Source organism: Salvelinus fontinalis, chromosome 11 (assembly GCF_029448725.1).
Source record: "Salvelinus fontinalis isolate EN_2023a chromosome 11, ASM2944872v1, whole genome shotgun sequence".
Lineage (NCBI taxonomy): Eukaryota > Metazoa > Chordata > Actinopteri > Salmoniformes > Salmonidae > Salvelinus > Salvelinus fontinalis.
Window position 1 is genome coordinate 1,933,923 of NC_074675.1, and position 25,690 is coordinate 1,959,612.

At 47.2% G+C, this 25,690-nt stretch overlaps 2 protein-coding genes across 6 annotated transcripts in view; one reads left to right on the plus strand and one right to left on the minus strand.

The window, feature by feature from the left end:
* tmem243b (transmembrane protein 243, mitochondrial b) overlaps positions 1-3,881 on the plus strand; it is a 32,576-nt gene extending 28,695 nt beyond the window's left edge. The window contains exons 3-5 of the mRNA XM_055937167.1: positions 330-380; positions 3,000-3,104; positions 3,619-3,881. Of these exons, the coding sequence (XP_055793142.1) occupies positions 330-380; positions 3,000-3,104; positions 3,619-3,747 (285 nt within the window). The 3' untranslated portion in view covers positions 3,748-3,881. The remainder of the gene's footprint in view (positions 1-329; positions 381-2,999; positions 3,105-3,618) is intronic.
* Positions 3,882-7,863: 3,982 nt separating this feature from the next.
* dmtf1 (cyclin D binding myb-like transcription factor 1) overlaps positions 7,864-25,690 on the minus strand; it is a 53,507-nt gene continuing 35,680 nt past the window's right edge. For 3 of the 5 annotated variants that reach the window (XM_055937172.1, XM_055937171.1, XM_055937168.1), the window contains 7 exons: positions 23,172-23,323; positions 21,934-22,110; positions 21,593-21,616; positions 21,171-21,226; positions 20,913-21,071; positions 8,403-8,703; positions 7,864-8,239 (listed from right to left, as the gene is read on the minus strand). In XM_055937172.1, coding sequence (XP_055793147.1) covers positions 8,205-8,239; positions 8,403-8,703; positions 20,913-21,071; positions 21,171-21,226; positions 21,593-21,616; positions 21,934-22,110; positions 23,172-23,323 — 904 coding nt within the window. In that variant the 3' untranslated portion in view covers positions 7,864-8,204. Of the gene's footprint in view, positions 8,240-8,402; positions 8,704-20,912; positions 21,072-21,170; positions 21,245-21,494; positions 21,519-21,592; positions 21,617-21,933; positions 22,111-23,171; positions 23,324-25,690 lie in introns of all 5 variants that reach the window. The other 2 variants (XM_055937169.1, XM_055937170.1) reach the window with 2 other exon arrangements.

The following is a 25,690-nucleotide window of genomic DNA, read 5'->3' on the forward strand; positions in this document are numbered from 1 at the left end:
GTAGAGGCCTGGAGATCCGGAGATGGGTGGAGAGGGGTGGGGGCCCGGAGATGGGTGGAGAGGGGTGGGGGCCCGGAGATGGGTGGAGAGGGGTGTCGGCCCGGAGAGGGGTGTCGGCCCGGAGAGGGGTGTCGGCCCGGAGAGGGGTGTCGGCCCGGAGAGGGGTGTCGGCCCGGAGAGGGGTGTCGGCCCGGAGAGGCTAACCATGTTTATGTTAATTAACGGTTAATTACCGTGAGACCGGCAGTCTTTTGCATGACTGACTGGCTGACGACACGTCATGGCCGCCACAGTGTGTTACTGGTCTCATGTCCTCTTTTTCCCTGCAGGACCGAGCCGTCAACCTGGTGGTGGGAGGACTGACATCCCTGCTCGTTGCAGTAAGTACCCCTGGACTGTTTACACATGTTGTTACAGCCTGAATTTAACATGGATTTACATTCAGAGTTTTGTGTCACTGACCTGCACACAAAACCTCATAATGGTATTGTGTTTTTAGACATTTTTTACAAATTTAATAAAAAAATAAAAGGCTGAAATGTTTTGTAAGTTTTCAACCCCTTTGTTAGTTATGGAGCCTAAATAAGTTCAGGAGTAAAAATGTGCTTAACAAGTCACACAGACTCTGTACAGTAATACATTTAAACATGAATGACTACACTAGCCTAGTGGTTAGAGCGTAGCGGCGGCGGGTAGCCTAGTGGTTAGAGCGTAGGGGCGGCGGGTAGCCTAGTGGTTGGAGCGTAGGGGCGGCGGGTAGCCTAGTGGTTGGAGCGTAGGGGCGGCGGGTAGCCTAGTGGTTAGAGCGTAGAGGCGGCGGGTAGCCTAGTGGTTAGAGCGTAGGGGCGGCGGGTAGCCTAGTGGTTAGAGCGTAGGGGCGGCGGGTAGCCTAGTGGTTAGAGCGTAGGGGCGGCGGGTAGCCTAGTGGTTAGAGCGTGGAGGCGGCGGGTAGCCTAGTGGTTAGAGCGTGGAGGCGGCGGGTAGCCTAGTGGTTAGAGCGTAGGGGCGGCTGGGCAGCCTAGTGGTTAGAGCGTAGGGGCGGCGGGCAGCCTAGTGGTTAGAGCGTAGGGGCGGCGGGCAGCCTAGTGGTTGGAGCGTAGGGGCGGCGGGCAGCCTAGTGGTTGGAGCGTAGGGGCGGCGGGCAGCCTAGTGGTTGGAGCGTAGGGGCGGCGGGCAGCCTAGTGGTTGGAGCGTAGGGGCGGGGGGTAGCCTAGTGGTTGGAGCGTAGGGGCGGGGGGTAGCCTAGTGGTTGGAGCGTAGGGGCGGCGGGTAGCCTAGTGGTTGGAGCGTAGGGGCGGCGGGTAGCCTAGTGGTTGGAGCGTAGGGGCGGCGGGTAGCCTAGTGGTTGGAGCGTAGGGGCGGCGGGTAGCCTAGTGGTTGGAGCGTAGGGGCGGCGGGTAGCCTAGTGGTTGGAGCGTAGGGGCGGCGGGTAGCCTAGTGGTTGGAGCGTAGGGGCGGCGGGTAGCCTAGTGGTTGGAGCGTAGGGGCGGCGGGTAGCCTAGTGGTTGGAGCGTAGGGGCGGCGGGTAGCCTAGTGGTTGGAGCGTAGGGGCGGCGGGTAGCCTAGTGGTTGGAGCGTAGGGGCGGCGGGTAGCCTAGTGGTTGGAGCGTAGGGGCGGCGGGTAGCCTAGTGGTTGGAGCGTAGGGGCGGCGGGTAGCCTAGTGGTTGGAGCGTAGGGGCGGCGGGTAGCCTAGTGGTTGGAGCGTAGGGGCGGCGGGTAGCCTAGTGGTTGGAGCGTAGGGGCGGCGGGTAGCCTAGTGGTTGGAGCGTAGGGGCGGCGGGTAGCCTAGTGGTTGGAGCGTAGGGGCGGCGGGTAGCCTAGTGGTTGGAGCGTAGGGGCGGCGGGTAGCCTAGTGGTTGGAGCGTAGGGGCGGCGGGTAGCCTAGTGGTTGGAGCGTAGGGGCGGCGGGTAGCCTAGTGGTTGGAGCGTAGGGGCGGCGGGTAGCCTAGTGGTTGGAGCGTAGGGGCGGCGGGTAGCCTAGTGGTTGGAGCGTAGGGGCGGCGGGTAGCCTAGTGGTTGGAGCGTAGGGGCGGCGGGTAGCCTAGTGGTTGGAGCGTAGGGGCGGCGGGTAGCCTAGTGGTTGGAGCGTAGGGGCGGCGGGTAGCCTAGTGGTTGGAGCGTAGGGGCGGCGGGTAGCCTAGTGGTTGGAGCGTAGGGGCGGCGGGTAGCCTAGTGGTTGGAGCGTAGGGGCGGCGGGTAGCCTAGTGGTTGGAGCGTAGGGGCGGCGGGTAGCCTAGTGGTTGGAGCGTAGGGGCGGCGGGTAGCCTAGTGGTTGGAGCGTAGGGGCGGCGGGTAGCCTAGTGGTTGGAGCGTAGGGGCGGCGGGTAGCCTAGTGGTTGGAGCGTAGGGGCGGCGGGTAGCCTAGTGGTTGGAGCGTAGGGGCGGCGGGTAGCCTAGTGGTTGGAGCGTAGGGGCGGCGGGTAGCCTAGTGGTTGGAGCGTAGGGGCGGCGGGTAGCCTAGTGGTTGGAGCGTAGGGGCGGCGGGTAGCCTAGTGGTTGGAGCGTAGGGGCGGCGGGTAGCCTAGTGGTTGGAGCGTAGGGGCGGCGGGTAGCCTAGTGGTTGGAGCGTAGGGGCGGCGGGTAGCCTAGTGGTTGGAGCGTAGGGGCGGCGGGTAGCCTAGTGGTTGGAGCGTAGGGGCGGCGGGTAGCCTAGTGGTTGGAGCGTAGGGGCGGCGGGTAGCCTAGTGGTTGGAGCGTAGGGGCGGCGGGTAGCCTAGTGGTTGGAGCGTAGGGGCGGCGGGTAGCCTAGTGGTTGGAGCGTAGGGGCGGCGGGTAGCCTAGTGGTTGGAGCGTAGGGGCTGCGGGTAGCCTAGTGGTTGGAGCGTAGGGGCGGCGGGTAGCCTAGTGGTTGGAGCGTAGGGGCGGCGGGTAGCCTAGTGGTTGGAGCGTAGGGGCGGCGGGTAGCCTATTGGTTGGAGCGTAGGGGCGGCGGGTAGCCTAGTGGTTGTCTTGTTGTTTAAAACTAATTGATCAGTTAGGTGGTGATTGTGTTCCCTAGGTAACAGTGATCAGTTCATTCGTGTTCCCCTCGCTGCCTCCCTGGCCACTCAACGTCTTCTTGGCTTTCTGTATCCTGCTGACCTGCGGCTCGGCCATGGTGCTGGTGAGTACACACTGCTTTCTTTGGGTCTGAAGAGGATAAATCTCTCCCTCCTTTAGATCTTCTGGTACCGGCAGGGGGACGTGGGGTTAGGTACCGGCAGGGGTTGGGTACCGGCAGGGGGACGTTGGTTAGGTACCGGCAGGGGGACTTGGGGTGGGGTTAGGTACCGGCAGGGGGACTTGGGGTGGGGTTAGGTACCGGCAGGGGGACGTGGGGTTGGGTACCGGCAGGGGGACGTTGGGGTTGGGTACCGGCAGGGGGGACGTTGGGGTTGGGTACCGGCAGGGGGGACGTTGGGGTTGGGTACCGGCAGGGGGGACGTTGGGGTTGGGTACCGGCAGGGGGGACGTTGGGGTTGGGTACCGGCAGGGGGGACGTTGGGGTTGGGTACCGGCAGGGGGGACGTTGGGGTTGGGTACCGGCAGGGGGGACGTTGGGGTTGGGTACCGGCAGGGGGACTTGGTGTTGGGTACCGGCAGGTGTTGGGCTGAATCTCTCTCTCTTCCTCCTGTAGATTGTCTGGTACCGGCAGGGGGACTTGGATCCGAAGTTCAGGAAGTTAATCTACTACATGTTGGCCTCCATCATGCTGCTGTGTCTCTGTGCTAACCTGTACTTCCACGACGTGGGCAGAGGGACGTGAGACATGCCTTACCCTTACAGCCACACACAGTCACTGACTGGACTAGTGGAACCAGGTGGACTAGTGGAACCAGTTATACCAGGAGGATGGTCGACCTGCCCGGTACCAGTTCCGGTTCCGGTGGGGGGGGGGGGGGGGGGGGGCGCACATTCCACACAAGCACAAAAAGGACAGACAGTTTCCAGACAAGTGACTGTCCACCAATCATAGTCAAGTGACTGTTTCTACTCCACCAATCATAGTCAAGTGACTGTTTCTACTCCACCAATCAATGGTGCTGCACAGATCATCTGACTACATAGCTCTGCACAGCAATCACGTTAGGATTATTCAGAACATTTGTTTATTTTTTATTTAGTATTTTATGCAATAAATAATCCTATCCTGTCTGGCCTGTGACTCGCTGTCCTGCACCTCTGTCAGAAGCTTTGTTGATAGCTGGCGTCCTGTGTCTTCTTCTTGGCCACATTCTGATTGGCCCACATTTTCAGAAAAGTGTCTACACATGGTATTAAAACGTCTCCACTGTCTCCGCTTTGTGGCCAGATTTCCTGATCCATCCTCGTGTGCAAGTTATTTGACAGATTATTATTTATTTTACTTTGGCTGCGTTTCAGTCGGCCTAATTCTGATGTTTTACCCAGGTATTGGCGAAAGAGCTGCTCTGATTGGTTAAAAGATGAGCATTGTGCTGCCTGTGCGCCTGACTACCTCCGGGGGTTAGGGGGGTGTTAGGGTTAGGGTTGGGGGGGGTTAGGGATATGGTTAGGGGGGGTTAGGGTTAGGGGGGAGATTAGGGTTGGGGATTAGGGATAGGGTTAGGGATGATTAGGGTTAGGGGGGGATTAGGGTTGGGGTTAGGGGTAGGGTTAGGGATGATTAGGGGTAGGGGGGGTTAGGGATATGGTTAGGGGTTAGGGATATGGTTAGGGGTAGGGGGGGTTAGGGGTTAGGGATATGGTTAGGGGTTAGGGGGGGTTAGGGTTAGGGGTTAGGGATATGGTTAGGGGGGGTTAGGAGTTAGGGATATGGTTAGGGGTTAGGGATGATTAGGGGTAGGGGGGGTTAGGGATATGGTTAGGGGGGGTTAGGGAGGGTTAGGGGGGGTTAGTGTTAGGGGTTAGGGTTAATGGGGGTTAGGAAGGTGGTAATCAGATTACAGTAGCTACGCTTCAATTAACTTGTCCAGTGATGTGGTCAGGAAGACCGACGTTTCATGCCTCAGGTAGCCCTCCCAGCGACGTTTCATGCCTCAGGTTGCCCTCCCAGTGACGTTTCATGCCTCAGGTTGCCCTCCCAGTGACGTTTCATGCCTCAGGTAGCCCTCCCAGTGACGTTTCACGCCTCAGATAGCTCTCCCAGTGACGTTTCATGCCTCAGGTAGCCCTCCCAGTGACGTTTCATGCCTCAGGTAGCCCTCCCAGCGACGTTTCATGCCTCAGGTAGCCCTCCCAGTGACGTTTCATGCCTCAGGTAGCCCTCCCAGTGACGTTTCATGCCTCAGGTAGCCCTCCCAGCGACGTTTCATGCCTCAGGTAGCCCTCCCAGCGACGTTTCATGCCTCAGGTAGCCCTCCCAGTGACGTTTCATGCCTCAGGTTGCCCTCCCAGTGACGTTTCATGCCTCAGGTAGCCCTCCCAGTGACGTTTCACGCCTCAGGTAGCTCTCCCAGTGACGTTTCATGCCTCAGGTAGCCCTCCCACCGACGTTTCACGCCTCAGGTAGCCCTCCCAGTGACGTGTCATGCCTCAGGTAGCCCTCCCAGTGACGTTTCATGCCTCAGGTAGCCCTCCCAGTGACGTTTCATGCCTCAGGTAGCCCTCCCAGTGACGTGTCATGCCTCAGGTAGCCCTCCCAGTGACGTTTCATGCCTCAGGTTGCCCTCCCAGTGACGTTTCATGCCTCAGGTAGCCCTCCCAGTGACGTGTCATGCCTCAGGTAGCCTGTGAAAACCAGCATGGATCAAACTCAATTTGCCATATTCTAATAATCCTCATGTGCCAAGCTATCGCTACTGTCTTGTGAAACTTCCTTTAATATATATGAAACTTGCAACAATCAGAGACTTACAGTTTGAATTCATTAGGCCCTGATCACATGACTGGGAATACAGATATGCATCTGTTGGTCAGATACCTTTAGAAGGTAGGGGTGTGGATCAGAAAACCAGTCAGTATCTGGTGTGACCATCATGCAGTGCGACACATCTCCTTCACATAGAGTTGATCAGGCTGTTGATTGTGGCCTGTGGAATGTTGTCCCACTCCTCTTCAATGGCTGTGTGAAGTTGCTGGATATTGGCGGGAACTGGAACACGCTGTCGATCCAGAGCATCCCAAACATGCTCAACGGGTGACGTGTATGCAGGCCATGGAAGAACTGGGAGATTTTTCAGCTTCCAGGAATTGTGTCCAGATCCTTGCGACACGGGGCCGTGCATTATCATGCTGAAACATGAGGTGATGACAGAGGATGAATGGCATGACAATGGGCCTCAGGATCTGTGCACTCATTGTCATTGATAAAACGTAATTGTGTTCGTTGTCCGTAGTTTATGCCTGCCCCATACCATAACCCCACTGCCACCATAACCCCACCGCCTGCCCCTACCATAACCCCACTGCCACCATGGGGCGCTCTGTTCACAACGATGACATCAGCGGTTCTGAGGCCGGTTGGATGTACTGCCAAATTCTCTACAATGACTTATGGACATCACATTTTTGCAGTCAGCATGCCAATTGTACCCTTCCTCAACTTGAGACCTCTGTGGCATTGAGTTGTGACACAACTGCACACTAGTTGCCTTTTATTGTCCCCAGCACAAGGTGCACCTGTGTAATGATCATGCTGTTTAATCAGCTTATTGATATGCCACACCTGTCAGGTGGATTGATTATCTTTAATATATTATTAACCCACCCCCCTCTTCAGAGGACAAATATATGGTGTTTTTACAGCTTTTCTGCTACATTTTACACACATTTAGTGTACATGGTACTTTTATATAAAGCAATCACATAATAATTCATTACCAAACATCAACTCCATAATCCCACCTCTCAGCCCTCAGCCACTGTCAGCCCATCCCACCTCTCAGCCACTGTCAGCCCATCCCACCCCTCAGCCACTGTCAGCCCATCCCACCTCTCAGCCCATCCCACCTCTCAGCTCATCCCACCTCTCAGCCCTCAGCTACTCTCAGCCCATCCCACCTCTCAGCCCTCAGCTACTCTCAGCCCATCCCACCTCTCAGCCCATCCCACCTCTCAGCCCTCAGCTACTCTCAGCCCATCCCACCTCTCAGCTCATCCCACCTCTCAGCCCTCAGCTACTCTCAGCCCATCCCACCTCTCAGCTCATCCCACCTCTCAGCCCTCAGCTACTCTCAGCCCATCCCACCTCTCAGCCCATCCCACCTCTCAGCTCATCCCACCTCTCAGCCCATCCCACCTCTCAGCCCTCAGCCACTGTCAGCCCATCCCACCTCTCAGCCCATCCCACCTCTCAGCCCTCAGCTACTCTCAGCCCATCCTACCTCTCAGCCCATCCCACCTCTCAGCCCATCCCACCTCTCAGCCCATCCCACCTCTACATTTGGCAGAAGCAATCAGGCCTGGGTAGGGTAGGGCCTGAATGTTACAGGGTAGGGTCTGAATGTTACAGGATAGGGTAGGGCCTGAATGTTGTAGGGTAGGGCCTGAATGTTGTAGGGTAGGGCCTGCATGTTGTAAAGTAGGGCCTGAATGTTGTAGGGTAGGGCCTGAATGTTGCAGGCCTGGGTAGGGTAGGGCCTGAATGTTGTAGGGTAGGGCCTGAATGTTGCAGGCTTGGGTAGGGTAGGGCCTGAATGTTGCAGGCCTGGGTAGGGCCTGAATGTTGCAGGCCTGGGTAGGGCCTGAATGTTGCAGGGTAGGGCCTGAATGTTGCAGGCCTGGGTAGGGATACACAATATTGGTAAACCCAGGTCAATGTAAACCTGCCTAATGTCTTAATTGTCAACACCTGTGTCAACGTTAAATCAGAATGTGGACAAGATCAGGACAAAGGAGCAGGTGTAACCGGGGATAAAGTCTCGGACGATCGGCAGACAGTACTAAAACACACCAGACTAGCAACTGTGGGAGTTTTTATTACACATAAATAAACTAAATGCAGATATAATTCACAGTGTCAGATGAATGAGTATCTGTCCTGTTCTTTGTGTGGTCAGTAGGCCGGCCCCCACAGGAACACACGATGATGTCAGTCTCACCTCTGACCCAAGAGAACTTCTTCTTGGTTGGGGTTTGATGGCGGTGTACATACCAGTATTAGGTGTATTACTGCCATACCCAAGAGAACATTTAAAGGGGAGGGGCTTAATGGCCAACTCAGCCAATCAGAAATAATGTCCAAAATGATGACATGTCCACTCTGCTGTTTGATTGGCTCCATCAGTGATGATGTTATCCAGCTCAGTCAGAACCATCCTGGTTCTCTAGGATCAGATCTGAAGGAGAGAAGAAGAGGATGATATGAGAGAGAGAGTGTGTGTGTGTGTGTGTGTGTGTGTGTGTGTGTGTGTGTGTGTGTGTGTGTGTGTGTGTGTGTGTGTGTGTGTGTGTGTGTGTGTGTGTGTGTGTGTGTGCGCGTGTGTGTGTGCGCGGGCGTACCTGTTAGTGTGCTGCTGACATTTGTAGGAGAAACAATAAGCACCGCCCCCTTCGCTATCCCAGAATGCACCACCTGCTCCTCCTGAGAGGGAGAGTCCAGGACCTTGGCAGTAAAGCTGTCTGTCATTGGCTCCGGAGTCTCGGTGGCTCCGTCTTCTGAGGAACCAATCAGGAAGTTCTGCTCTGGCTCCTCCCCCTGCATCTCCACAACCAGCTGTGATTGGCAAAGAGGCTCTGGAGAGGTGTGGTCAGAGGTGACCGTCTGAATGATGACGCTGTCATTGGAACAAAGACCCTCCGTCTGACAACACAACAAAATGCTTAAAGTCAGATAATAATTTGTTTCTATGGGATTATTTATAACAATATTACTAAGGACTAGTTCACCAGGGGTATATTACTAAGGACTAGTTCACCAGGGGTATATTACTAAGGACTAGTTCACCAGGGGTATATTACTAACTAAGGACTAGTTCACCAGGGGTATATTACTAACTAAGGACTAGTTCACCAGGGGTATATTACTAAGGACTAGTTCACCAGGGGTATATTACTAACTAAGGACTAGTTCACCAGGGGTATATTACTAACTAAGGACTAGTTCACCAGGGGTATATTACTAAGGACTAGTTCACCAGGGGTATATTACTAACTAAGGACTAGTTCACCATGGGTATATTACTAACTAAGGACTAGTTCACCAGGGGTATATTACTAAGGACTAGTTCACCAGGGGTATATTACTAACTAAGGACTAGTTCACCAGGGGTATATTACTAACTAAGGACTAGTTCACCAGGGGTATATTACTAACTAAGGACTAGTTCACCAGGGGTATATTACTAACTAAGGACTAGTTCACCAGGGGTATATTACTAACTAAGGACTAGTTCACCAGGGGTATATTACTAACTAACGACTAGTTCACCAGGGGTATATTACTAACTAAGGACTAGTTCACCAGGGGTATATTACTAATTAAGGACTAGTTCACCTGGGGTATATTACTAACTAAGGACTAGTTCACCTGGGGTATATTACTAACTAAGGACTAGTTCACCAGGGGTATATTACTAACTAAGGACTAGTTCACCTGGGGTATATTACTAAGGAGTAGTTCACCAGGGGTATATTACTAACTAAGGACTAGTTCACCAGGGGTATATTACTAAGGACTAGTTCACCAGGGGTATATTACTAACTAAGGACTAGTTCACCTGGGGTATATTACTAACTAAAGGACTAGTTCACCAGGGGTATATTACTAACTAAGGACAAGTTCACCAGGGGTATATTACTAACTAAGGACTAGTTCACCAGGGGTATATTACTAACTAAGGACTAGTTCACCAGGGGTATATTACTAACTAAGGACTAGTTCACCAGGGGTATATTACTAAGGACTAGTTCACCAGGGGTATATTACTAACTAAGGACTAGTTCACCAGGGGTATATTACTAAGGACTAGTTCACCAGGGGTATATTACTAACTAAGGACTAGTTCACCAGGGGTATATTACCAACTAAGGACTAGTTCACCATGGGTATATTACTAACTAAGGACTAGTTCACCAGGGGTATATTACTAAGGACTAGTTCACCAGGGGTATATTACTAAGGACTAGTTCACCAGGGGTATATTACTAACTAAGGACTAGTTCACCAGGGGTATATTACTAACTAAGGACTAGTTCACCAGGGGTATATTACTAACTAACGACTAGTTCACCAGGGGTATATTACTAACTAAGGACTAGTTCACCAGGGGTATATTACTAACTAAGGACTAGTTCACCAGGGGTATATTACTAACTAACGACTAGTTCACCAGGGGTATATTACTAACTAAGGACTAGTTCACCAGGGGTATATTACTAATTAAGGACTAGTTCACCTGGGGTATATTACTAACTAAGGACTAGTTCACCTGGGGTATATTACTAACTAAGGACTAGTTCACCAGGGGTATATTACTAACTAAGGACTAGTTCACCTGGGGTATATTACTAAGGAGTAGTTCACCAGGGGTATATTACTAACTAAGGACTAGTTCACCAGGGGTATATTACTAACTAACGACTAGTTCACCAGGGGTATATTACTAACTAAGGACTAGTTCACCAGGGGTATATTACTAATTAAGGACTAGTTCACCTGGGGTATATTACTAACTAAGGACTAGTTCACCTGGGGTATATTACTAACTAAGGACTAGTTCACCAGGGGTATATTACTAACTAAGGACTAGTTCACCTGGGGTATATTACTAAGGAGTAGTTCACCAGGGGTATATTACTAACTAAGGACTAGTTCACCAGGGGTATATTACTAAGGACTAGTTCACCAGGTGTATATTACTAACTAAGGACTAGTTCACCTGGGGTATATTACTAACTAAAGGACTAGTTCACCAGGGGTATATTACTAACTAAGGACAAGTTCACCAGGGGTATATTACTAACTAAGGACTAGTTCACCAGGGGTATATTACTAACTAAGGACTAGTTCACCAGGGGTATATTACTAACTAAGGACTAGTTCACCAGGGGTATATTACTAAGGACTAGTTCACCAGGGGTATATTACTAAGGACTAGTTTACCAGGGGTATATTACTAACTAAGGACTAGTTCACCAGGGGTATATTACTAAGGACTAGTTCACCAGGGGTATATTACTAACTAAGGACTAGTTCACCAGGGGTATATTACTAACTAAGGACTAGTTCACCATGGGTATATTACTAACTAAGGACTAGTTCACCAGGGGTATATTACTAAAGACTAGTTCACCAGGGGTATATTACTAACTAAGGACTAGTTCACCAGGGGTATATGACTAACTAAGGACTAGTTCACCAGGGGTATATTACTAACTAACGACTAGTTCACCAGGGGTATATTACTAACTAACGACTAGTTCACCAGGGGTATATTACTAACTAAGGACTAGTTCACCAGGGGTATATTACTAACTAACGACTAGTTCACCAGGGGTATATTACTAAGGACTAGTTCACCAGGGGTATATTACTAACTAAGGACTAGTTCACCAGGGGTATATTACTAACTAAGGACTAGTTCACCATGGGTATATTACTAACTAAGGACTAGTTCACCAGGGGTATATTACTAAGGACTAGTTCACCAGGGGTATATTACTAAGGACTAGTTCACCAGGGGTATATTACTAACTAAGGACTAGTTCACCAGGGGTATATTACTAACTAAGGACTAGTTCACCAGGGGTATATTACTAACTAACGACTAGTTCACCAGGGGTATATTACTAACTAAGGACTAGTTCACCAGGGGTATATTACTAACTAAGGACTAGTTCACCAGGGGTATATTACTAACTAACGACTAGTTCACCAGGGGTATATTACTAACTAAGGACTAGTTCACCAGGGGTATATTACTAATTAAGGACTAGTTCACCTGGGGTATATTACTAACTAAGGACTAGTTCACCTGGGGTATATTACTAACTAAGGACTAGTTCACCAGGGGTATATTACTAACTAAGGACTAGTTCACCTGGGGTATATTACTAAGGAGTAGTTCACCAGGGGTATATTACTAACTAAGGACTAGTTCACCAGGGGTATATTACTAACTAACGACTAGTTCACCAGGGGTATATTACTAACTAAGGACTAGTTCACCAGGGGTATATTACTAATTAAGGACTAGTTCACCTGGGGTATATTACTAACTAAGGACTAGTTCACCTGGGGTATATTACTAACTAAGGACTAGTTCACCAGGGGTATATTACTAACTAAGGACTAGTTCACCTGGGGTATATTACTAAGGAGTAGTTCACCAGGGGTATATTACTAACTAAGGACTAGTTCACCAGGGGTATATTACTAAGGACTAGTTCACCAGGGGTATATTACTAACTAAGGACTAGTTCACCTGGGGTATATTACTAACTAAAGGACTAGTTCACCAGGGGTATATTACTAACTAAGGACAAGTTCACCAGGGGTATATTACTAACTAAGGACTAGTTCACCAGGGGTATATTACTAACTAAGGACTAGTTCACCAGGGGTATATTACTAACTAAGGACTAGTTCACCAGGGGTATATTACTAAGGACTAGTTCACCAGGGGTATATTACTAAGGACTAGTTCACCAGGGGTATATTACTAACTAAGGACTAGTTCACCAGGGGTATATTACTAAGGACTAGTTCACCAGGGGTATATTACTAACTAAGGACTAGTTCACCAGGGGTATATTACTAACTAAGGACTAGTTCACCATGGGTATATTACTAACTAAGGACTAGTTCACCAGGGGTATATTACTAAAGACTAGTTCACCAGGGGTATATTACTAACTAAGGACTAGTTCACCAGGGGTATATTACTAACTAAGGACTAGTTCACCAGGGGTATATTACTAACTAAGGACTAGTTCACCAGTGGTATATTACTAACTAAGGACTAGTTCACCAGGGGTATATTACTAACTAAGGACTAGTTCACCAGGGGTATATTACTAACTAAGGACTAGTTCACCAGGGGTATATTACTAAGGACTAGTTCACCGGGGGTATATTACTAACTAAGGACTAGTTCACCAGGGGTATATGACTAACTAAGGACTAGTTCACCAGGGGTATATGACTAACTAACGACTAGTTCACCAGGGGTATATTACTAACTAACGACTAGTTCACCAGGGGTATATTACTAACTAAGGACTAGTTCACCAGGGGTATATTACTAACTAAGGACTAGTTCACCAGGGGTATATTACTAACTAACGACTAGTTCACCAGGGGTATATTACTAACTAACGACTAGTTCACCAGGGGTATATTACTAACTAGGGACTAGTTCACCAGGGGTATATTACTAACTAAGGACTAGTTCACCAGGGGTATATTACTAACTAAGGACTAGTTCACCAGGGGTATATTACTAACTAAGGACTAGTTCACCAGGGGTATATTACTAACTAAGGACTAGTTCACCAGGGGTATATTACTAACTAAGGACTAGTTCACCAGGGGTATATTACTAACTAAGGACTAGTTCACCAGGGGTATATTACTAACTAAGGACTAGTTCACCAGGGGTATATTACTAACTAAGGACTAGTTCACCAGGGGTATATTACTAACTAAGGACTAGTTCACCAGGGGTATATTACTAACTAAGGACTAGTTCACCAGGGGTATAGTACTAACTAAGGACTTAGTTCACCAGGGGTATATTACTAACTAAGGACTTAGTTCACCAGGGGTATATTACTAACTAAGGACTAGTTCACCAGGGGTATATTACTAAGGACTAGTTCACCAGGGGTATATTACTAAGGACTAGTTCACCAGGGGTATATTACTAACTAAGGACTTAGTTCACCAGGGGTATATTACTAACTAAGGACTAGTTCACCAGGGGTATATTACTAAGGACTAGTTCACCAGGGGTATATTAATAAGGACTAGTTCACCAGGGGTATATTACTAACTAAGGACTAGTTCACCAGGGGTATATTACTAAGGACTAGTTCACCAGGGGTATATTACTAACTAAGGACTAGTTCACCAGTGGTATATTACTAACTAAGGACTAGTTCACCAGTGGTATATTACTAACTAGGGACTAGTTCACCAGGGGTATATTACTAACTAAGGACTAGTTCACCAGGGGTATATTACTAAGGACTAGTTCACCAGGGGTATATTACTAACTAAGGACTAGTTCACCAGGGGTATATTACTAACTAAGGACTAGTTCACCAGGGGTATATTACTAAGGACTAGTTCACCAGGGGTATATTACTAAGGACTAGTTCACCAGGGGTATATTACTAACTAAGGACTAGTTCACCAGGGGTATATTACTAAGGACTAGTTCACCAGGGGTATATTACTAACTAATGACTAGTTCACCAGGGGTATGTTACTAAGGACTAGTTCACCAGGGGTATATTATTAACTAAGGACTAGTTCACCAGGGGTATATTACTAACTAAGGACTAGTTCACCAGGGGTATATTACTAACTAAGGACTAGTTCACCAGGGGTATATTACTAACTAAGGACTAGTTCACCAGGGGTATATTACTAACTAAGGACTAGTTCACCAGTGGTATATTACTAACTAAGGACTAGTTCACCAGGGGTATATTACTAACTAAGGACTAGTTCACCAGGGGTATATTACTAACTAAGGACTAATTCACCAGGGGTATATTACTAACTAAGGACTAGTTCACCAGGGGTATATTACTAAGGACTAGTTCACCGGGGGTATATTACTAACTAACGACTAGTTCACCAGGGGTATATTACTAACTAAGGACTAGTTCACCAGGGGTATATTACTAACTAAGGACTAGTTCACCAGGGGTATATTACTAACTAATTATATTACTACTATTTATAATAATATTACTGAGAGAACGTTATTTATAATAATATTACTGAGAGAATGAACGTTATTTATAATAATATTACTGAGAGAGTGAACGTTATTTATAATAATATTACTGAGAGAGTGAACGTTATTTATAATAATATTACTGAGAGTGAACGTTATTTATAATAATATTACTGAGAGAGTGAACGTTATTTATAATAATATTACTGAGGGAGTGAACGTTATTTATAATAATATTACTGAGAGTGAACGTTATTTATAATAATATTACTGAGAGAGTGAACGTTATTTATAATAATATTACTGAGTGAACGTTATTTATAATAATATTACTGAGGGAGTGAACGTTATTTATAATAATATTACTGAGAGAGTGAACGTTATTTATAATAATATTACTGAGGGAACGTTATTTATAATAATATTACTGAGGGAGGGAACGTTATTTATAATAATATTACTGAGAGAGTGAACGTTATTTATAATAATATTACTGAGGGAGTGAACGTTATTTATAATAATATTACTGAGAGAGTGAACGTTATTTATAATAATATTACTGAGAGAGTGAACGTTATTTATAATAATATTACTGAGGGAGTGAACGTTATTTTAATAATATTACTGAGGGAGTGAACGTTATTTATAATAATATTACTGAGGGAGTGAACGTTATTTATAATAATATTACTGAGTGAACGTTATTTATAATAATATTACTGAGAGAGTGAACGTTATTTATAATAATATTACTGAGAGAGTGAACGTTATTTATAATAATATTACTGAGTGAACGTTATTTATAATAATATTACTGAGGGAGTGAACGTTATTTATAATAATATTACTGAGGGAACATTATTTAGAATAATATTACTGAGTGAACGTTATTTATAATAATATTACTGAGGGAGTGAACGTTATTTATAATAATATTACTGAGTGAACGTTATTTATAATAATATTACTGAGGGAGTGAACGTTATTTATAATAATATTACTGAGGGAGTGAACGTTATTTATAATAATATTACTGAGGGAACGTTATTTATAATAATATTGCTGAGGGAGTGAACGTTATTTATAATAATATTACTGAGAGAGTGAACGTTATTTATAATAATATTACTGAGAGAGTGAACGTTATTTATAATAATATTACTGAGGGAGTGAACGTTATTTATAATAATATTACTGAGGGAGTGAACGTTATTTATAATAATATTACTGAGAGAGTGAACGTTATTTATAATAATATTACTGAGGGAGTGAACGTTATTTATAATAATATTACTGAGTGAACGTTATTTATAATAATATTACTGAGGGAGTGAACGTTATTTATAATAATATTACCGAGTGAATGTTATTTATAATAATATTACTGAGTGAACGTTATTTATAATAATATTACTGAGGGAGTGAACGTTATTTATAATAATATTACTGAGGGAGTGAACGTTATTTATAATAATATTACTGAGGGAATGTTATTTATAATAATATTACTGAGAGAGTGAACGTTATTTATAATAATATTACTGAGGGAACGTTATTTATAATAATATTACTGAGAGTGAACGTTATTTATAATAATATTACTGAGGGAACGTTATTTATAATAATATTACTGAGAGAGTGAACGTTATTTATAATAATATTACTGAGGGAGTGAACGTTATTTATAATAATATTACTGAGGGAGTGAACGTTATTTATAATAATATTACTGAGAGAGTGAACGTTATTTATAATAATATTACTGAGTGAACGTTATTTATAATAATATTACTGAGGGAGTGAACGTTATTTATAATAATATTACTGAGTGAATGTTATTTATAATAATATTACTGAGGGAGTGAACGTTATTTATAATAATATTACTGAGGGAGTGAACGTTATTTATAATAATATTCCTGAGGGAGTGAACGTTATTTATAATAATATTACTGAGGGAACGTTATTTATAATAATATTACTGAGGGAGTGAACGTTATTTATAATAATATTACTGAGGGAGTGAACGTTATTTATAATAATATTACTGAGGGAACGTTATTTATAATAATATTACTGAGAGAGTGAACGTTATTTATAATAATATTACTGAGGGAGTGAACGTTATTTATAATAATATTACTGAGGGAACGTTATTTATAATAATATTACTGAGGGAACGTTATTTATAATAATATTACTGAGGGAGTGAACGTTATTTATAATAATATTACTGAGTGAATGTTATTTATAATAATATTACTGAGGGAGTGAACGTTATTTATAATAATATTACTGAGTGAATGTTATTTATAATAATATTACTGAGGGAGTGAACGTTATTTATAATAATATTACTGAGAGAGTGAACGTTATTTATAATAATATTACTGAGAGAGTGAACGTTATTTATAATAATATTACTGAGTGAACGTTATTTATAATAATATTACTGAGGGAGTGAACGTTATTTATAATAATATTACTGAGGGAACATTATTTAGAATAATATTACTGAGTGAACGTTATTTATAATAATATTACTGAGGGAGTGAACGTTATTTATAATAATATTACTGAGTGAACGTTATTTATAATAATATTACTGAGGGAGTGAACGTTATTTATAATAATATTACTGAGGGAGTGAACGTTATTTATAATAATATTACTGAGGGAACGTTATTTATAATAATATTGCTGAGGGAGTGAACGTTATTTATAATAATATTACTGAGAGAGTGAACGTTATTTATAATAATATTACTGAGAGAGTGAACGTTATTTATAATAATATTACTGAGGGAGTGAACGTTATTTATAATAATATTACTGAGGGAGTGAACGTTATTTATAATAATATTACTGAGAGAGTGAACGTTATTTATAATAATATTACTGAGGGAGTGAACGTTATTTATAATAATATTACTGAGTGAACGTTATTTATAATAATATTACTGAGGGAGTGAACGTTATTTATAATAATATTACCGAGTGAATGTTATTTATAATAATATTACTGAGTGAACGTTATTTATAATAATATTACTGAGGGAGTGAACGTTATTTATAATAATATTACTGAGGGAGTGAACGTTATTTATAATAATATTACTGAGGGAATGTTATTTATAATAATATTACTGAGAGAGTGAACGTTATTTATAATAATATTACTGAGGGAACGTTATTTATAATAATATTACTGAGAGAGTGAACGTTATTTATAATAATATTACTGAGGGAACGTTATTTATAATAATATTACTGAGAGAGTGAACGTTATTTATAATAATATTACTGAGGGAGTGAACGTTATTTATAATAATATTACTGAGGGAGTGAACGTTATTTATAATAATATTACTGAGAGAGTGAACGTTATTTATAATAATATTACTGAGAGAGTGAACGTTATTTATAATAATATTACTGAGGGAGTGAACGTTATTTATAATAATATTACTGAGTGAATGTTATTTATAATAATATTACTGAGGGAGTGAACGTTATTTATAATAATATTACTGAGGGAGTGAACGTTATTTATAATAATATTCCTGAGGGAGTGAACGTTATTTATAATAATATTACTGAGGGAACGTTATTTATAATAATATTACTGAGGGAGTGAACGTTATTTATAATAATATTACTGAGGGAGTGAACGTTATTTATAATAATATTACTGAGGGAACGTTATTTATAATAATATTACTGAGAGAGTGAACGTTATTTATAATAATATTACTGAGGGAGTGAACGTTATTTATAATAATATTACTGAGTGAATGTTATTTATAATAATATTACTGAGGGAGTGAACGTTATTTATAATAATATTACTGAGGGAACGTTATTTATAATAATATTACTGAGAGAGTGAACGTTATTCATAATAATATTACTGAGTGAATGTTATTTATAATAATATTACTGAGAGAGTGAACGTTATTTATAATAATATTACTGAGGGAGTGAACGGTATTTATAATAATATTACTGAGTGAATGTTATTTATAATAATATTACTGAGGGAGTGAACGTTATTTATAATAATCACTCACAAGTGTTTCTCTAAAAGCTGTCTGGGTTTAAATATCTTCTATTGTACAGAAAGCTTAATCAATTATTAGATTTTTTTTTTTAAATGTTACCTTTATTTAACTAAGCAAGTCAGTTAAGAACAAATTCTCATTTTCAATGACTGCCTTGTTCAGGGGCAGAAGGACAGATTTGTAAACTTGTCAGCTCGGGGATTACGATCTTGCAACCTTTCGCTTACTAGTCCAACGCTCTAACCACTAGGCTACGCTGCCGCCGATTACTTCCTGTTTACGTTACCCAGCTAGAAAAACTAAAATTGTCGCTCAAACAGGGGAATTAACAAAATGTCACTGACAACCAAAACTAAACAGGTGGGGTTTAAGGAGGGGTTCTGAAAGACACTCATGGGGGGTGTCCACTGAAAGACACTCATTGGGGGGGGCCACTGAAAGACACTCATGGGGGTTGTCCACTGAGACAGTCATGGGGGTGTCCACTGAAAGACACTCATGGGGGTTGTCCACTGAAAGACACTCATGGGGGTGTCCACTGAAAGACACTCATGGGGGTGTCCACTGAAAGACACTCATGGGGGTGTCCACTGAAAGACACTCATGGGGGTGTCCACTGAAAGACACTCATGGGGGGTGTCCACTGAAAGACACTCATGGGGGGTGTCCACTGAAAGACACTCATGGGGGGTGTCCACTGAAAGACACTCATGGGGGTGTCCACTGAAAGACACTCATGGGGGTGTCCACTGAAAGACACTCATGGGGGTGTCCACTGAAAGACACTCATGGGGGTGTCCACTGAAAGACACTCATGGGGGGTGTCCACTGAAAGACACTCATGGGGGGTGTCCACTGAAAGACACTCATGGGGGGTGTCCACTGAAAGACACTCATGGGGGGTGTCCACTGAAAGACACTCATGGGGGGTGTCCACTGAAAGACACTCATGGGGGGTGTCCACTGAAAGACACTCATGGGGGTGTCCACTGAAAGACACTCATGGGGGTGTCCACTGAAAGACACTCATGGGGGTGTCCACTGAAAGACAGTCATGGGGGTGTCCACTGTAAATGTGTATCTATCCCTAACACTCCCTGAGAGGCTGTGTAAATGTGTATCTATCCCTAACACTCACTGAGAGGCTGTGTAAATGTGTATCTAACACTCACTGAGAGGCTGTGTAAATGTGTATCTATCCCTAACACTCACTGAGAGGCTGTGTAAATGTGTATCTAACACTCACTGAGAGGCTGTGTAAATGTGTATCTAACACTCACTGAGAGGCTGTGTAAATGTGTATCTATCCCTAACACTCACTGAGAGGCTGTGTAAATGTGTATCTATCACTCACTGAGAGGCTGTGTAAATGTGTATCTATCCCTAACACTCACTGAGAGGCTGTGTAAATGTGTATCTAACACTCACTGAGAGGCTGTGTAAATGTGTATCTATCACTCACTGAGAGGCTGTGTAAATGTGTATCTATCACTCACTGAGAGGCTGTGTAAATGTGTATCTATCACTCACTGAGAGGCTGTGTAAATGTGTATCTACCACTCACTGAGAGGCTGTGTAAATGTGTATCCATCCCTAACACTCACTGAGAGGCTGTGTAAATGTGTATCCATCCCTAACACTCACTGAGAGGCTGTGTAAATGTGTATCCATCCCTAACACTCACTGAGAGGCTGTGTAAATGTGTATCTATCCCTAACACTCACTGAGAGGCTGTGTAAATGTGTATCTATCCCTAACACTCACTGAGAGGCTGTGTAAATGTGTATCTATCCCTAACACTCACTGAGAGGCTGTGTAAATGTGTATCTAACACTCACTGAGAGGCTGTGTAAATGTGTATCTATCACTCACTGAGAGGCTGTGTAAATGTGTATCTATCACTCACTGAGAGGCTGTGTAAATGTGTATCTATCACTCACTGAGAGGCTGTGTAAATGTGTATCTATCACTCACTGAGAGGCTGTGTAAATGTGTATCTATCACTCACTGAGAGGCTGTGTAAATGTGTATCTATCACTCACTGAGAGGCTGTGTAGGATGATGTGTTCTGGGGACGACGGGGAGGAGCCGGCTGTCAGTGTGACGGTGGGATTGCTGGAAAGACTGAGCGGCAGGCTCTGATTGGCTGCTGTCTGAAGGAAGTACGTCCCTGGAGTCCCTGTAGGGTGCAGGTGGAAAGACTACACACACACACACAGTGATTGTTGTGATATTAAAAGAGGATGACATGAACACTGGGTCGATATCGAAAGGTAATATTATGGTCTGATTCAACTCACAGGTAGGATCTGTAAGGTCTGCAGAGCAGCAGTGTTGAGGGTGATGGTCTCTGTGTCGCTGGCACCAGCACTGTCTGTCACACACACACACACACACACACACCAGCACTGTCTGAGGCTGATAGAGACGCCAGTCAGTACACACACACACACACACACACACACACACACACACACACACACACACTGACACCAGCACTGTCTGTCACACACACACACACACACACACACACACACACACACACACACACACACACCAGCACTGTCTGTCACACACACACACACACACACTGGCACCAGCACTGTCTGTCACACACACACACACACTGGCACCAGCACTGTCTGAGGCTGATAGAGACGCCAGTCAGTACACACACACACACACACACACACACACACACACACACACACACACACACACACACTGGCACCAGCACTGTCTGAGGCTGATAGAGACACCAGTCAGTACACACACACACACACTTACTTCCCCTCCCCCGTACTTCCCCTCCCCTGTACTTCCCCTCCCCCGTACTTCCCCTCCCCCGTACTTCCCCTCCCCTGTACTTCCCCTCCCCTGTACTTCCCCTCCCCTGTACTTCCCCTCCCCCGTACTTCCCCTCCCCTGTACTTCCCCTCCCCTGTACTTCCCCTCCCCTGTACTTCCCCTCCCCCGTACTTCCCCTCCCCCGTACTTCCCCTCCCCCGTACTTCCCCTCCCCTGTACTTCCCCTCCCCTGTACTTCCCCTCCCCTGTACTGACCCAGGTGTGTGATCTGCAGTGGGATCTGCAGTGCTGTGACGGGACGGGGGGCGGAGCTACAGCACTCCTCCAATCGCGTGACTCGGATCTGCAGGGAAGGGGAAGGGCTACCTGGCCCAGTGCCCGCCCCTAACGGCACCTGAGTCTCCATCAACTCCTGAAGACCCTTCAGTAACACTACACACACACACACACACACACACACACACACACACACACACACCACACACCACACACACACAGTATTATCTGCAGTAGTAACAACATCACTAGTTTGTTATTGTGTAGGATTTAAACATGTTGCTGATACTGGATATGAGGAGTCAGAGGTGAGGAGGTAAGGAGAGGTAAGGGTCAGGGGTTAGAGGTGAGGTGTGAGGAGAGGTAAGGGTCAGGGGTTAGAGGTGAGGTGTGAGGAGAGGTAAGGGTCAGGGGTTAGAGGTGAGGTGTGAGGAGAGGTAAGGGTCAGGGGTTAGAGGTGAGGAGAGGTAAGGGTCAGGGGTTAGAGGTGAGGAGGTAAGGAGAGGTAAGGGTCAGGGGTTAGAGGTGAGGTGTGAGGAGAGGTAAGGGTCAGGGGTTAGAGGTGAGGAGAGGTAAGGGTCAGGGGTTAGAGGTGAGGAGAGGTAAGGGTCAGGGGTTAGAGGTGAGGAGAGGTAAGGGTCAGGGGTTAGAGGTGAGGTGTGAGGAGAGGTAAGGGTCAGGGGTTAGAGGTGAGGAGTGGTAAGGGTCAGGGGTTAGAGGTGAGGAGAGGTAAGGGTCAGGGGTTAGAGGTGAGGAGAGGTAAGGGTCAGGGGTTAGAGGTGAGGAGAGGTCAGGGGTTAGAGGTGAGGAGGTAAGGGTCAGGGGTTAGAGGTGAGGAGAGGTAAGGGTCAGGGGTTAGAGGTAAGGAGAGGTAAGGGTCAGGGGTTAGAGGTGAGGTGTGAGGAGAGGTAAGGGTCAGGGGTTAGAGGTGAGGTGTGAGGAGAGGTAAGGGTCAGGGGTTAGAGGTGAGGAGAGGTAAGGGTCAGGGGTTAGAGGTGAGGTGTGAGGAGAGGTAAGGGTCAGGGGTTAGAGGTGAGGTGTGAGGAGAGGTAAGGGTCAGGGGTTAGAGGTGAGGTGTGAGGAAAGGTAAGGGTCAGGGGTTAGAGGTGAGGTGTGAGGAGAGGTAAGGGTCAGGGGTTAGAGGTGAGGTGTGAGGAGAGGTAAGGGTCAGGGGTTAGAGGTGAGGTGTGAGGAGAGGTAAGGGTCAGGGGTGTTACCGTGAAAGGGCAGTTCCTTGTGATTGGCTACTTGTCTCTTGATGCTCCACCACTTAGATCTGAGCCACTGAGGAGAGCGAACACTGCTCCACCCTCCCGCTAGCTCCTCCCACTTCAACTCATTCTCATCATCCACATCCAACTCCACTATCCTACACACACACACACACACACACACACACACACACACACACACACACACACACACACACACACACACACACACACACACACACACACACACACACACACACACACACACAGTAAGCCAGAAGAAGTAGACACCAGATGTAGGTACTTCAATAAATAAAGCTGTTGTACATTCTGATAATGTAATTACCACCCCGACACCACCCAGACCCCCACCCCCCATACCCCCCCCACCCCCCCTCCACCCAGACCCCCACCTCCTCCCCCCACCACCCAGACCCCCCCCACCCCCTCCCTACCTGTGTACTAAGCTGAGGTCCTGGTCTTTGGTCCACTCCGTACCTCCACCCAGACCCCCCCCCCCCTCCACCCAGACCCCCACCCCCCAGACCCCCACCCCCCCAGACCCCTCCCTACCTGTGTACTAAGCTGAGGTCCTGGTCTTTGGTCCACTCCGTCCCTCCACCCCCCCCCCCCCACCACCCAGACCCCTCCCTACCTGTGTACTAAGCTGAGGTCCTGGTCTTTGGTCCACTCCGTCCCTCCACCCAGCCCCCCCACCCCAGACCCCTCCCTACCTGTGTACTAAGCTGAGGTCCTGGTCTTTGGTCCACTCCGTCCCTCCACCCCCCCCACCCCCCAGACCCCTCCCTACCTGTGTACTAAGCTGAGGTCCTGGTCTTTGGTCCACTCCGTCCCTCCACCCAGACCCCCCCCCCTCCCCCCTCCCCCCCCCCCCGACCCCCTCCCTACCTGTGTACTAAGCTGAGGTCCTGGTCTTTGGTCCACTCCGTCCCTCCACCCCCCCCAGACCCCTCCCTACCTGTGTACTAAGCTGAGGTCCTGGTCTTTGGTCCACTCCGTCCCTCCACCCAGACCCCCCCCCCCCACCCCCAGACCCCTCCCTACCTGTGTACTAAGCTGAGGTCCTGGTCTTTGGTCCACTCCGTCCCGCCACCCCCCCCCCCCCCCCCCAGACCCCTCCCTACCTGTGTACTAAGCTGAGGTCCTGGTCTTTGGTCCACTCCGTCCCTCCACCCCCCCCCCCACCCCCAGACCCCTCCCTACCTGTGTACTAAGCTGAGGTCCTGGTCTTTGGTCCACTCCGTCCCTCCACCCCCCCCCCCCAGACCCCTCCCTACCTGTGTACTAAGCTGAGGTCCTGGTCTTTGGTCCACTCCGTCCCTCCACCCAGACCCCTCCCTACCTGTGTACTAAGCTGAGGTCCTGGTCTTTGGTCCACTCCGTCCCTCCACCCAGACCCCCCCCCACCCCAGACCCCTCCCTACCTGTGTACTAAGCTGAGGTCCTGGTCTTTGGTCCACTCCGTCCCTCCACCCCCCCCCCCCCCCCAGACCCCTCCCTACCTGTGTACTAAGCTGAGGTCCTGGTCTTTGGTCCACTCCGTCCCTCCACCCAGACCCCTCCCTACCTGTGTACTAAGCTGAGGTCCTGGTCTTTGGTCCACTCCGTCCCTCCACCCCCCCCCCCCCCAGACCCCTCCCTACCTGTGTACTAAGCTGAGGTCCTGGTCTTTGGTCCACTCCGTCCCTCCACCCCCCCCCCCCCCCCCCCCAGACCCCTCCCTACCTGTGTACTAAGCTGAGGTCCTGGTCTTTGGTCCACTCCGTCCCTCCACCCCCCCCCCCCCACCCCCAGACCCCTCCCTACCTGTGTACTAAGCTGAGGTCCTGGTCTTTGGTCCACTCCGTCCCTCCACCCCCCCCCCCCCCCCAGACCCCTCCCTACCTGTGTACTAAGCTGAGGTCCTGGTCTTTGGTCCACTCCGTCCCTCCACCCCCCCCCCAGACCCCTCCCTACCTGTGTACTAAGCTGAGGTCCTGGTCTTTGGTCCACTCCGTCCCTCCCCCCCCCCCCCCCCCCCCCCAGACCCCTCCCTACCTGTGTACTAAGCTGAGGTCCTGGTCTTTGGTCCACTCCGTCCCTCCACCCCCCCCCCCCCCCCCAGACCCCTCCCTACCTGTGTACTAAGCTGAGGTCCTGATCTTTGGTCCACTCCGTCCCTCCACCCAGACCCCCCCCCCCACCCCCAGACCCCTCCCTACCTGTGTACTAAGCTGAGGTCCTGGTCTTTGGTCCACTCCGTCCCTCCACCCAGACCCCCCCCCCCACCCCAGACCCCTCCCTACCTGTGTACTAAGCTGAGGTCCTGGTCTTTGGTCCACTCCGTCCCTCCACCCAGACCCCTCCCTACCTGTGTACTAAGCTGAGGTCCTGGTCTTTGGTCCACTCCGTCCCTCCACCCCCCCCCCCCCCCAGACCCCTCCCTACCTGTGTACTAAGCTGAGGTCCTGATCTTTGGTCCACTCCGTCCCTCCACCCAGACCCCCCCCCCCCCCACCCCCAGA